At 43.5% G+C, this 12,467-nt stretch overlaps 1 protein-coding gene across 1 annotated transcript; it reads left to right on the top strand.

Moving 5' to 3' along the window:
• The first annotated feature begins 898 nt into the window (after positions 1-898).
• ZNF706 (zinc finger protein 706) lies at positions 899-7,961 on the top strand. Its single transcript, XM_054017931.1, has 4 exons — positions 899-1,112; positions 5,403-5,539; positions 6,883-6,990; positions 7,656-7,961. The coding sequence occupies exons 1-3, from the start codon at positions 986-988 to the stop codon at positions 6,976-6,978; spliced, it is 360 nt and encodes a 119-aa protein (XP_053873906.1). The 5' UTR covers positions 899-985; the 3' UTR covers positions 6,979-6,990; positions 7,656-7,961.
• The last annotated feature ends 4,506 nt before the right edge of the window (positions 7,962-12,467 follow it).

Genomic DNA, 12,467 nt, shown 5'->3' on the forward strand with positions numbered 1-12,467 from the left:
ACAGTGTCCAGGCAACTCTGGTTTTGTTTGCAGCTGACTTACTGGTTTGGGTGGCGCCGTTAGTGAGACAGGCACTATGTGAAAGGGGGAGCTTAATCCTTGAGTCCCAGTGTCTCTGTGCTTTAAGGTATCCCCCTATGTGCCTGTCTCAGTTCACTGACAGTGCACAACAGATCACAGCACAAGTGCCTTTCAAACCAGCACTAGTGGAGCTGCATTGGTGCTAGAGCAACAGTGAGAGATTTCCCTCAAATCCTCAATGTAGATGCAGCCAATATGTCTTGAGGGGGAAATGAAGTGGCCTCTAATTAAAGCGCTGCTAAGGGTGGTTAGAGTTCAACAATCTGCACATGGACAGCTGACAGAGGGGATGGAGGATTTGGCAGCGCAACAGGCGCTTGCGGAGTGTGAACAGGGGGTCGCGTTAAGAGGGTTTCCATGCTCAGGGATTCCCCTTCTTGCGTCCCCAATTCCCATCTCGGATTTGTTGCGGGGGGGGGGGGGCGAGGGGCTTAGTAGGTAGTTGAACGTTTAGGGCCCGGGAACCCACCCCCGACTCCGTCCCCCCGTGACTCAGCAGAGGGCTCCCCCCCCCTCTAACACCTGAGGGGAGGCCTGGCGCCCAAGCCCCCATTTTCTCAATGAAAGCCCCGAGGGCGGGATTTTCAGGCCCACTCCCCGCACACCCAGTGGGGATGTCTCCCCACTCCCATGGTGACGGGGGCACCCGCAGGAAGCACGTTTCTCCCCTCCCCGGCGGAGAGAAGCGATGGGCGGGACTGGCAGAGTCAAAAGTCCCCTGCTCCTCCCGGTAGCGGGCGGCTGCAGCATCCGGGCACCGGGGGAGGTGCTGCGGCTCCGCCCCCTGTTCCTGTGGAGGCCCCGCGCCCTTCCCTGCGTTATGTAAGAGGGCGGCGCCGCCATTGGCCGGCGGGATCGGGGCGGCCGGGACCTGCCGGCGCGGGGGGAGGCGGAAGCAGCGCGCATGCGCAGTTCGGGGGCGCTGACTCCTCCATCCTCCTCTCGGGCAGGCGGCGGCCGCGGCTGCTGCGGGGCCGCACGGAGCCTTCCCCACCCGCTCGCTAGCGCCTGGGCCGGCCGGGCTAGTCCGGGTAAGCGGGGACCCGGCAGGGCGCTGCCGTAGGTGGGACCTGGGCCCTTCCCCCGGGCACGAGGGGAGAGGAGGCCCGCAGGCGGCGAGCGGGCCGGGGAGCGCGCTGGCCCCGGCCCCGGCGTGAGGGCATCTCGTTGGGCTGGGGCCTGATCCTGGCGGGGGCGGGCGAGGCCTGAGGTGGTGTCGGGGTATTCCCCGGGGCGGCGGCGGGAGGCCGGGCCGGGGGTGGGGAGAATTGGGGGAAGGGGCGGCCCGTGGCCTGTTGGGGGCGAGCTTCTCCCGCTAGAGGAAATCTGCATTCACGGTGCTGGACGGTGTCGAAACTTGACCATGGAGGTGGACTCGGCGCTCCCGGTCCCTGCCTGCCTGGGCCCCGGGGTCAGGGAGCGCGGCCGAGCGCAGCGTTGTCCCTGTGCCCACGGGCTCCCCTCCCCGGCTTGTCCCGTGCAGTCCCGGCCTGGGGGGCTGCGCTCGCTCGCTGCTTGGAGCCCTGCGGCCGCTGGCTTCTCCCCGGCCCGCGACACTTCAGGGTCACCCAGAAGGGGCTGAAGTACTTGTACGCTACGCTCGGAGCCGGACTGAATTCTCGGTCTCAAACCAGGCTGCTGCCTGAGGTTGGTTCTGCTTCATCACAAAGAGTTTGAGCCTAGGGCCCTTGGCGATCCTGCTGGAAACTAAACTGAACAGTTTTAACCTATTTGTAGCCTCTGAAAGTATCAGAGGAAGCAGCTGCTGCTCTCCAGTCTCAGGATATGAACATTCTGCTTCTAGTTTGACTTTCCGGTTTTGGTTACTTGTAATCCTTGTTGTTTTACAAGAAAACAACTTAGTATGAGGTGTATTGCAATACATGGGCGTCAATCGAGTTGTGCTGTTTAGCATTTGCGTCTTCTAACTTCACTGTGACTGCTTTAATGTTAAACGTTTCTAACAAGCTTTTTAAAGTTTCTTTTATGTCCTGTCATGCAAGTCTGTATTAAATCAAGATTTGGGGCCAGTTTAAGTTCTTGAAGGGTGTTTCTGTGCTTAAGAAAACAGGAAAGTCATCATAATATGTTACTTTAACTCTGAAATATAGAATTGGTTTAGTTGTGGCTGAATGTAACTGTTTTCAGCAAACTCTGAAAGTGACAGTATTGTAGTATTCCAAGAGAGTTAGAAATACTTAGCTTGCCAGTACACTTAATGTTTAAATTCCGCATACTGGAATTACGTTGTGTAATTTACAATTTTTTAAAACTAAAAGTCTGGCTGGACCAAATCTGAAAGCACAATATTTTCGAATAAATGCTTTTTTTTAGTTAACTAGACGAAAATAACAGCGCCATACTTATGGGCAATCTCAATATAATAAACTAGTGTGCTTGTCTAGTGGCCTTTTTAGCAAACTAATATCAAGACACTAAATAAAACATATTGTAACACTTTTTAATTGAGGTGCAACTGTTGCAGGAGAAATAACTGAGATAACTAAAACCCACTCTGTTTCCCACATCTGGATGTTTTTGTTTAAAGAGAATTTTAGTCTCTCCCTATTGTTTGTTTTAAAACAATCTTGACACTAGTGTAGAGCAGTATTTAGATAAATGAAGTCTTCCATTAAATTAACTAGGAAATTTAAACCTTCAGTTAACTGTAAAAATCTTTATCTCCCTTGCTTTTGAAACAGGAAGTGCACATTCTTCAGTGTACTCTACATAAACAGTCTGAGGCCCTTGCTGGGATTACCCCTGAGGGAGTTCTGCACCAAAACATTTGAAAATTCTCACAAAATTTTAAAATTCTGCAAATTTTATTTGTCAATAAAGCAAGGCAGTAGGGGGGACAGGCCACTGGCTGCACGGAAGTGGGAGATTACCCTTCACTTTGCAGTGAGGCTGTAGCCCAACTCTGACACAGTGCAAGGGCTGGGTCTGTCCCAGAAACACCCTCGGGCCCTGCCTCTCTGCACCAGGTATGGGCAGGCAGGCTCAGTCCAGTAGGTTCCAAGTGTGGAGGGACTTGTTCTGGGTGGGGCAGTCTGCATGTGGGCAACTCACTTGGGGAGGGGGGGCAGGTGCAGGGGTGACTGGATTCACAGGGGCTTGTTGGGGGGGGTTACAGGTGCAGGGGCAATGGGACTCAGCAGTGGGGTACTGTTGAAGGGAGTTGGGGATCAGTGGGAGGGGGTCTTGGGGCTGGGTAAGATGGAGGTCTGGGTGCAGGAGGGGGTGGTCTGGGTGTAGGGGATGTGAGGCTCATCGGGGTGGGTGTCTGCATGCAGGGGGGCTCTGGATGCCGGGGGTAAGGCTCAGTGATGTGGGGATATCGGAGGAGGGTTGTGGGTGCAAGGGGGTGAGGCTCGGTGGGGGGGACTGGGTGGGGCAGGGTTCTAGGGGTGGTCCAGGTGCAGGAGCATGTGAGGTTCAGCGGGAGGTGGTCTGGGTGCAGGGGTGGGGGTCTGGATGCTGAGGAGGTGGGGCTCAGTGGGGGGAACCTCAGGATGCAGGGGGTAGGACATGGGGGAGGGGGTTCAGGTGCCAGAGGTTGTGTGTGTGTGTGGGAGGATGCAGGGGATGAGGCACAGGGGGAGAGAGGGTCTGGGAACGGGGGCTCTGGATGCATCAGGGATTGGGCAGATGGGCAAACAGGGGAAGGGCAGTCTGGCGCTTCCTGCAGTCATGGGGAGGTTTCTGAGGGTGGGTCTGACCTGGCCCCAGCCATTCCTTGCAGGGAAAGAGGAAATCCAGTCCTTGCCCAGTGAGGACTAGCAGCTGAGCCTGGCACAAGGAAGGAGCCACTGGCCAGGACATCCCTAGCTCTCACTCTCCCTGCCCCCCCCCCCCCACGCTGTGGTGATTTACTTCACTGCTATCTGCTCTGGGCACCCAAAACGACTCACCCACCATTCTGAGGAGGGGTGCATGACAGTTTTTGTGGCTTCTCTGTCAAAAACTTTTTTCTGCAGGGAAGCAAAGAAATCTGTGGGGGACATGAATTCTGTGTGCGTGCAGTGGCACAGAATTCCCTCAGGTGTATAGCATGTATCAGTGTAATGACAGTTTCAATTGAAACCATTAATAGTGAAATTGTGACAGGTATTTCTAACATCCTGAAAACTCATTACTAATATAGTGTTTATTTAATGTGACAAAATCACTATAGCTTTTCTTTAAATAGTTTTGGTACAGAAATAGTTAAAACCGGCTCCTTAGATTTTTGTTCAAAATCTATTTCATGGAAGTGTTGAACATAAGAAATCTATTGCATTTCTGTATCTTCTTTCTAAGAAAATTTGCATGGAATTTTCACTTCATGCTTTTTTCTCTCCTCTTCTGACTTCATAATCCTTTTTTACAGTTGGTAGCTATAGAATTACATGGACTGTAAAAACTTTAGGGCAGGGACTGTCTTTTTATATTCATAGAGTGACTAACACTATGGGACTGGGTTTCCAGGTACTTCTGCAATTCAAATAAACATCAGATTTAAAAAAAAAAAAAAACTTTAGATGAGGAATTAGCAGCTAGAGTAGAAATTTGGAAGCAAGTTTTCCATGAAATATTACCTGCTCCACTATATAGACTGTCCATTTATCCTATTCCCATGTCTCATAGACATCCTTTCCCTGATGGTGGATGACTTCAGTCCCTGAGGGCAACTCCTATCTCCTCCTCTTGTCATTCTATATGTAGTAGTGGCTATTGATGGAGGCAGCTAACCTGGCTCCCTTGGGCTGAATTTATAGTTCTGTGCTGTAGCTTGCATTAGGGAGAGGCAGCACCATGTGCTTTATACAGACCCCTAGCCAAGTGCTCCATAGAAACCAGTGATCCATGGACAACAGTTCAATAATCACTGTCTTGACATCTATGGCCCAATTCATGTTTCATCTGGAAATGTTTAGGGCTTTATTGCTTAGAAAATCAATTGATTAAACCAAAGTGAGATCTTTAAATCTGAATTTCTTTACCTGGGCAGGAATTAGAAAATAAATGCATATAAAAGGAAACATTGGTTTTACTGTTTATCCACTGAAAATACCTCTCTAAAAGATGGGCTTTGAAGTGTCACTTAGGAGGAAGCTTTAGAATGGAACCTACTAACCACTTTTCATATAAAAAGTACTTAGAGTACAGAGGTATTTACACAAGGAACCTGAACAGAGCTGTCCATGTGTCTGCCTCATGTGGATTGAGTAGGCCATATGGAGAGAGCATATGACTCTTTGCTCATAAGGATACCTTCTGAGTCAGTAGCCAAAACAGTCTCTTTCTCACTTAGACTAAACATCCTTCTTTGTTTGTAGATATGGCTCGTGGACAGCAGAAGATTCAGTCGCAGCAGAAAAATGCCAAAAAGCAAGCTGGACAGAAAAAGAAACAAGGACATGATCAGAAGGCTGCAGCCAAGGCTGCCTTAATATATACCTGCACTGTTTGTAGGGTAAGGAGGAGCAGAAGACAAAGCATTACACTGGGCAACTCTTCCAGCCTAGAGTAGGACTTTTATAGAAAGAAGTTGTGGAAATCACAAAGTAAATGTTTCTGTGGTAATAGTGGGTTAACTGGCTAGTTGCTCCAGGCATATTTGTAGTTTATGTGCATATAATAGGGTTTCATATTACTTTTGTTGGGCTGTATAACCTTAGCTACATAGATAACTTAGAAAGAGGGAAGATCAGCACCTTGTAGACCAGTGGTTCCAGACTGCTTAATTGCAAATTTTCATGTTTGCAGTTGGTATGCAGTACAAGGCTTCTCTAGAGGTCTGAGACCACTTTTCTGCTGTGTATTTTACTTCATCTTTAAATGAAAAGATGCTCCTTACTCGCCATCATTGATGGCTGATACTGTTGAGCATGATGCTAAGAGCTGTAGCCAGGGTTTAATAAATAGTTATATACTTCTGCCAGAGTTATTGTCTTGACAAGAGAACAGAAATTTTAAGCACCTAATCAGATTCTGACTTTCCTCCTGACTGACTCTTCTGAATCCTGCCTTTCCTCTTATAGAGTGCATTCATTTAAAGGGCCAGTCCTAGAACAGATCTGTGACTTGTAATAAACTGTAATGGAAAGTGTGACTTGTAATAAACTGTAATGGAAAGCTTCCCAATGGAGGACTGCTCACTCAGATGCATGCACCCCCATTCTTTTCTGCAAAATATGCCAGTTTTCCTACTAATGCAATCAGAAGTTGCGGTCTACACATTGCTAGAAACAATGGGTTAAGAGACTACAAATAACTCTTTGGGCCTCAGTGTACCAGTGAGGCCATAAAAAATGAATTGGCTTCATAGTTCTATACAAGTTAGATATGTATCCTTTGGCTGAGTTTTGAAGGGAGTAGGCTTCCCACCTAATTTATTTGTAAAATCCTAGATTGAATAAACTTGACATCTGCAAGGAGGTTTCTAATAAAAATGAGCACACATCTTTCAGTGCATTCTTGGCAGGTGGCATAAAACAAGTATGTGATAATGATATGCTGAAAACAGGAGTTAAAAATCAGAGGATTGTATTAATATAGAGCCAGAGAGTCTCTAAAACTAGCATAGTAATGCACAATAGCATCTTGATAGCCTGTCTGCTGGAAGTACTATGGCACTAAGATTGGTAATTATATACATATGTTGCATTCATCAGTGAGACAAGTCAAGCCCTATGTTGACCTTGGTGAAGAAAATTAAGGTTTGAAATGGGGAGAACAGTTCAGTGTAAATATTTTACTTAACACTCTTCTGCCATGTATAAAGATAATTTTTTGTTTTTGTTTTTTTTTAATCAGACACAAATGCCGGACCCCAAGACCTTCAAACAGCACTTTGAGAGCAAGCATCCTAAGACTCCACTTCCTCCAGAATTGGCTGATGTTCAGGCATAAAGTTGTTTACAGGTTATTACATACACTTTTTTTTTTTTAAACTAAATCTGAGTTGTACTGTTTATCATAATGAATTAGCCTTGCTCACTGGCTAGCTGAGAATTATTTCATTTTCTCCAAAGTGAAAGTTAGCTTGAAACTAAAAACACATCCTCAGATCACTAAGCATGAGAAGCAACTTCATCATTACTACTGCGGCAGCAGAAGTCCTGGTCCTTGATTGGACCATTGATACTAACTTTGAGGAAAAAATACAACCCTAGGTGAGAGGCTTGCCCATGGGGTTGATACAAACTAATGAATGCGAAGTATTATTATTCAGGTATTTAGATTAGAAGCATAAATTATTGTAAATACTTTTTTCACTGTATTTCCTTCTTGCCGTACAAGATTTAATGAAGTTAGAACTGTTGAGCACATGACCAAATGTTTAGACTTTGTTACACAACATAAAAATATATACTATTTGGCTTGGGTAGAGAAAGTATTTATGTAGATACTAATCTTCTGAGAATATTTGCAGGGTAGCTAAACCAATGCCAAAAAAAACCCCATAATCAAAAACCCTTTGGTTCGTAATTAGTTCAATATAATTTTTCAGTGATTGGAAGCTAAGTAGTAGTTAGAGCAGTGTTGAGCAACAGTTCAGTTTAACTGAATTCTTGTTTTTTTTATAGGTGAATTCATGGCACCTATTGACTCGTCTACAGTCAGACCTTACATAACAAATCTGCAGCTGCTTTTCTAACAAACTGTTGATCAGCAAAAATGAAGGGGTTACAGAAACATTCATATTTTTATGCTGTTCCCTCTTGAGCTTCATGCAAAGACGATTCTGTGTAAATGTACAGTTGTGCCCTATTTGGAAATCCTGAAAACCAGTCCATACTTGTTATAAACATTTTTTACAATTGTAATTATACTGATGTTCATATTGTGTAAAATAACTCATTTAATAAAGTAGTACTTTGATTTTTACAATATCACAGGTTAAATGCTTGTAGAAGTTCTGTTTCAACTTTCCACATTATCTGCCTTATAAAATCCTAATGAGGACAAAGTGGAATTCTCTCCATCCTGCCAGAAACGTGAGCAGTTTCATTCCACTGAAAGTAATGTGCATTACAATAAGCTGAGCTAAAGCTAACCTAAGAGGGAGACTGCTTATGTTTACCTTCCAATGTTCTGCCTGTTTGAGCTCGGTTACTAAAATTTAATTTCTTGACTCGAGGTATAGCCAACTTCTTAGAACCTGTATTAGAGTCATGGGACTTCCTCTTTTTTGTTGTTTGTTAGGGAGTGTGGGTACTACAAGCCATTTAGAACAGGTCTCCTTTGCTGTAAGGGAACTTGTTCCTTCTATTCATGCACTGGCGAGACTCTTGTTAGACAAGTGAACCTTAATATTTAGTAGATGGCTGGCAAAGCTGAGACACAACAGAATTTAATATTTCTGGACATGCTTATCAGAATAATGTTCACAAATGCTATATCAAGTTAAAGTAACTCTGCTCTTCATTGTAAAATTCAGTTGGAAAGATTGTAAATGCACATGAACAGTCAACCACACGTCTCACCTCCCACCCTCCAGAGTCTCTGGCTATCTTAGTAGCAACTTTTTTCAAGAAGTGTGCAAAGTAATCAAACTCTAATGATCTGCTTACTTGACAATGAACTTAAAATAAGCCTGTTGGAAAGCACACAAGCCAAATGACTAACTGGAAGTGATATAGCTAGTTAAACTTAAATCAGTCCTGACTTACCAACATTACCAGGGAAAATTTTAAGTTTTGCCTGAAACCCCTAGATGAGAGCACTTGAGGACAGATTTAACCTTCATAAAGTGTATCATGGACTTGATTCTAATCTCAGAGCACAAAAGTGGGGGGGGGAATCTAAAACTGGTGTATTTGAATTGTGCTGGAAGGTCTGTGATATACAGTGGTAGCCATCCTAAATATATTTGAGGTGGTACTGCCAAAGAACAGACCTTCTGAAATTGGTTAGACAGAGGGGAAATGCTATGAATTGCTGAGAAATTGGTTACAACAAACTGCAGCCACAATAACTACTCTTATTTCTGACAGACCAAGTAACCAAGTTGAACACATTCTTTGATTTAATGAAATTCACTTGAAATAAGTGGTATTTTTGGTATATCAAGTCAAATACAGCCTCTTTCTATGTCCACTTACTTTCCCTTTTAATGAATTACTTGTGTCAGGCTAGCCTCCCACCCTCTTTACTGTGACATTAAGTTGTATCTTTTTGTAAATGTTCACTTTGGCCTAAAGTTTCATTGTAATATACCCACTCTGACATAATCTGTATACCACTGAATTTTGATAGGTACCCTGTTCGTCTGCTGAAAATAATCCAGTACTGCACTAGTACTGATATTAGAATGTAGCCCTTCATTTTTTCTTAATGTTAGCAGTTAATTCAATAACTTCATTCTGACAGCCTGACTCCCACAAGACAAGAAATCTGCCTTTCAACTTGGTGCTGAGGGGTACCTAAATGTTCTCATACTGTAATTTCATCAAAAATAAGATGAGTATACCCTGAACAAAATGTTCCTCACATTGATTGATGTTTGGTAGTCTGGTTTTTCTCAGGAGAAGGTTCTGGGATGCATCCTTTACCAAAAAAAGCCCTAAGCTGAAAGACATGTTTTGTTGCTTTAATTTACAGATTGTGTAGCAAACATAGTTAATGAGCAAATAAGGTGGCTGGAAAGCGGCATCATACTGGTAGGACAAATTAACCTACTTAAGAATTTTGTTGCATTTTGAAAACTGTATGATAACTACGTAACCATCAGTTGATATTGGTAAAGGCCAGGGTGGTGTTCAGTTTTATACACTAATAAACTCCCTATTTACAGCTGTTGCAATCTGAAATACTGTAACATTTTCTAATAAACTGAACCCAAAAGTATGGGGGGAATGCAGGACTAGTGGGGGAATTATCCTCATTTAGTATTGTCTGCAAATACTCAGTGTATGGATTTAAAGAGTTGTGTGGGGGGTAAGGAATAGGGGAGTTTCCTCTCCTCGCTTCTAAACTTGTGAATGGCACCCTGTTAATTCTGGCTAAAAAGACACAATTGTGCATTGTACTGTGTCTGATTAAAGAGCAAGTTAAAAAACCTAAAGTGTAAAATGTGATATTTCCTGCCTGTTAAAAATAAGTGTTCCTGTATTTTTAGTAAATTAACTTATGCTGGCTGGACAGCTCTAAATCTTGAAGCTATCCAGCTACAAAAAGAAGCTGCAGCAGGGCAAACTTCCCACCTTCATCCTGCAAGGCTGACTTGCCTCTATGCAGGGACTGCTATCGCTTTCTCCCCTTTAGAGGCCTGCCACTGAGGATGTTGAAGAATATCTGCAACAAAAAAAAAAAAAAAAAAAAAAAAAATCAAGGACAGTTCATATGTAACCTTAACACAGCAGTATTTGTGTTTTGTGCAATGTTCTGGCAATCTCTTTGGAGACTTCCCCATCTCTTAATTCTCCTGTGATAGAGAAGTGCTCTTCACTGCAAGATTGACCAAGAGAGTTAGTTATATTTGAAAGTTACATCGTGATGAGGATCTGGGTTCCTCCAAATTTTACTTTTGTTGAAACATCATGCAATATCACTAAAATTATGTAATAAAGAGAATTTACATATCTTATTTAAACCTGAGTCAAGTTCTAATGCAGATCTAAAAAGTGTAGCATAGTGAAGATTGACAAGTTGCAATGTGTTTACCAATTAAAAGTCAAAGCATAGTAAAGGGTTGAATGCTGACACCATGTAAATCAAAAAGTTCTGACCAGCAAGCTGACTACTTTAATAAAGAATACAGAGTAAAGGGTCAACTTGCTTTATGTCTACTCAGTTCACCACTGCAAAGTGTTTTTGTATTAGAGCCCCCTGGCTAGTTTACCCATTTAGAACCCTTAAGGCAGAGGTTCTCAAACTGGGGCTTAGGACCGCTCAGGGGGTCACGTGGTTATTACATGGGGGGGGGGGGGGAGGTCATGAGCTGTCAACCTCCACCCCAAGCCCCTCTTTGCCTCCAGCATTAATAATGGTGTTAAATATATTTAAAAAGTATATTTAATTTATAAGGGGGGGGGGGGGGGGCTTGCTCTGTGAAAGGGGTCCCCAGTAAAAAAGTTTGAGAGCCACTGCTTTAAGGCATTCTTCCATGGCTGTACCTTCAACCAAGTGTTGTTGGCTTCTAATTCTGGGTTTACACATTTGGTGTAATTATTACATATTTAATAGTATCTCCAGAGAGGTCCCATCATTCAAAAAGGATATTAAAGGCCTAGTCTATGCAGTAGCTGAAGTTTTGCTAGCAACAACTGTTTTAAAATTATCTGGATATGCCTATTTGCATTAATAGAGAACTGTGGGGTTTTTGTTTTTAAAAAACCTTTGTGTCCAAAATCACCTTTTAAAACTTCGATGGGGTTAAAAGCCACACACAAAGCTTTCGAAAGTGATTAGTGATTTTTTGGATGCCTCAATTTTATGGGGTCAAACCTGAGACATCTTAAATATGGGGTCTGATATTTCAGAAGTGTTGAACACCTATTCTCTAAAAATAAACCTTTCTATAAAGACATTTCAAAATCACTAGTCCTTGAAAAACTTGGCTAGTGTGAACACCGCTGAAGTGTCTTTCATGTGCTTAGCTGTCAGGGGTGAGCATGTAAATTATCACAAGAATTTTGCTTATGCAGAAGATGATCCTAACTATATTGACTTCTAAACTGGCTAAATGTTAGTTATGATGCCGTATTTCCTAATTTGGTCCTCTAGTCTGGACAGACACAAACTCTGCTTAAACCTTATTAAAAGCAGGCTCTGACCATGCCTTTTAAAAATGTTTCTAACATAGCTTGGCCCTGTGCAAGGCAGGGACCTAACATATGTTTAATACAGGTTTAGCTGGAACAATGTTCAGTTCTCTAAAGGTGGATCTCAGAGCCAGTGCAGAGAGGGCTACAGCATCAACACACTGCCCTTGAGGTTGTATCGAGTCTAATAAATCAAACAGAAGAGCAGTTTACGTGACTGCCCTGCCTCTTTCTCCTTGAATGTTTTTTCCACTGTAAGAGGTATTAAAGCCATAAACACTTTACTATGATAAAAATCTATGGCAAATAAAAAAAAGTCAAAGCTGCAAACTTTCCCACAAAGGTTTAAGCTGTGCTAAGCATTTACTCTACATGCTGTGTATGGCTAAATTTCAACATACAAGAGAGTATGGCGTATGAGAGTATTTGCAGGGCAAGAGAATGCATCCTAGACAAGACTGTTCTAATCTGTTGTGTGTTCAGTAACGGTTATGTTGTACTCTTGAACACTGTATAGGACTGATTTGTTCAGAATCTGAATTTCATTCTCAGTCTATGTCATTATGACTATATTTACTTAAATCCCTCCTCTGGCTTTTAAAGCCCTGCATAACCTTACCCCTTCCTACTTAC

Source organism: Malaclemys terrapin, chromosome 2 (assembly GCF_027887155.1).
Source record: "Malaclemys terrapin pileata isolate rMalTer1 chromosome 2, rMalTer1.hap1, whole genome shotgun sequence".
Classification (NCBI taxonomy): Eukaryota; Metazoa; Chordata; order Testudines; family Emydidae; genus Malaclemys; species Malaclemys terrapin.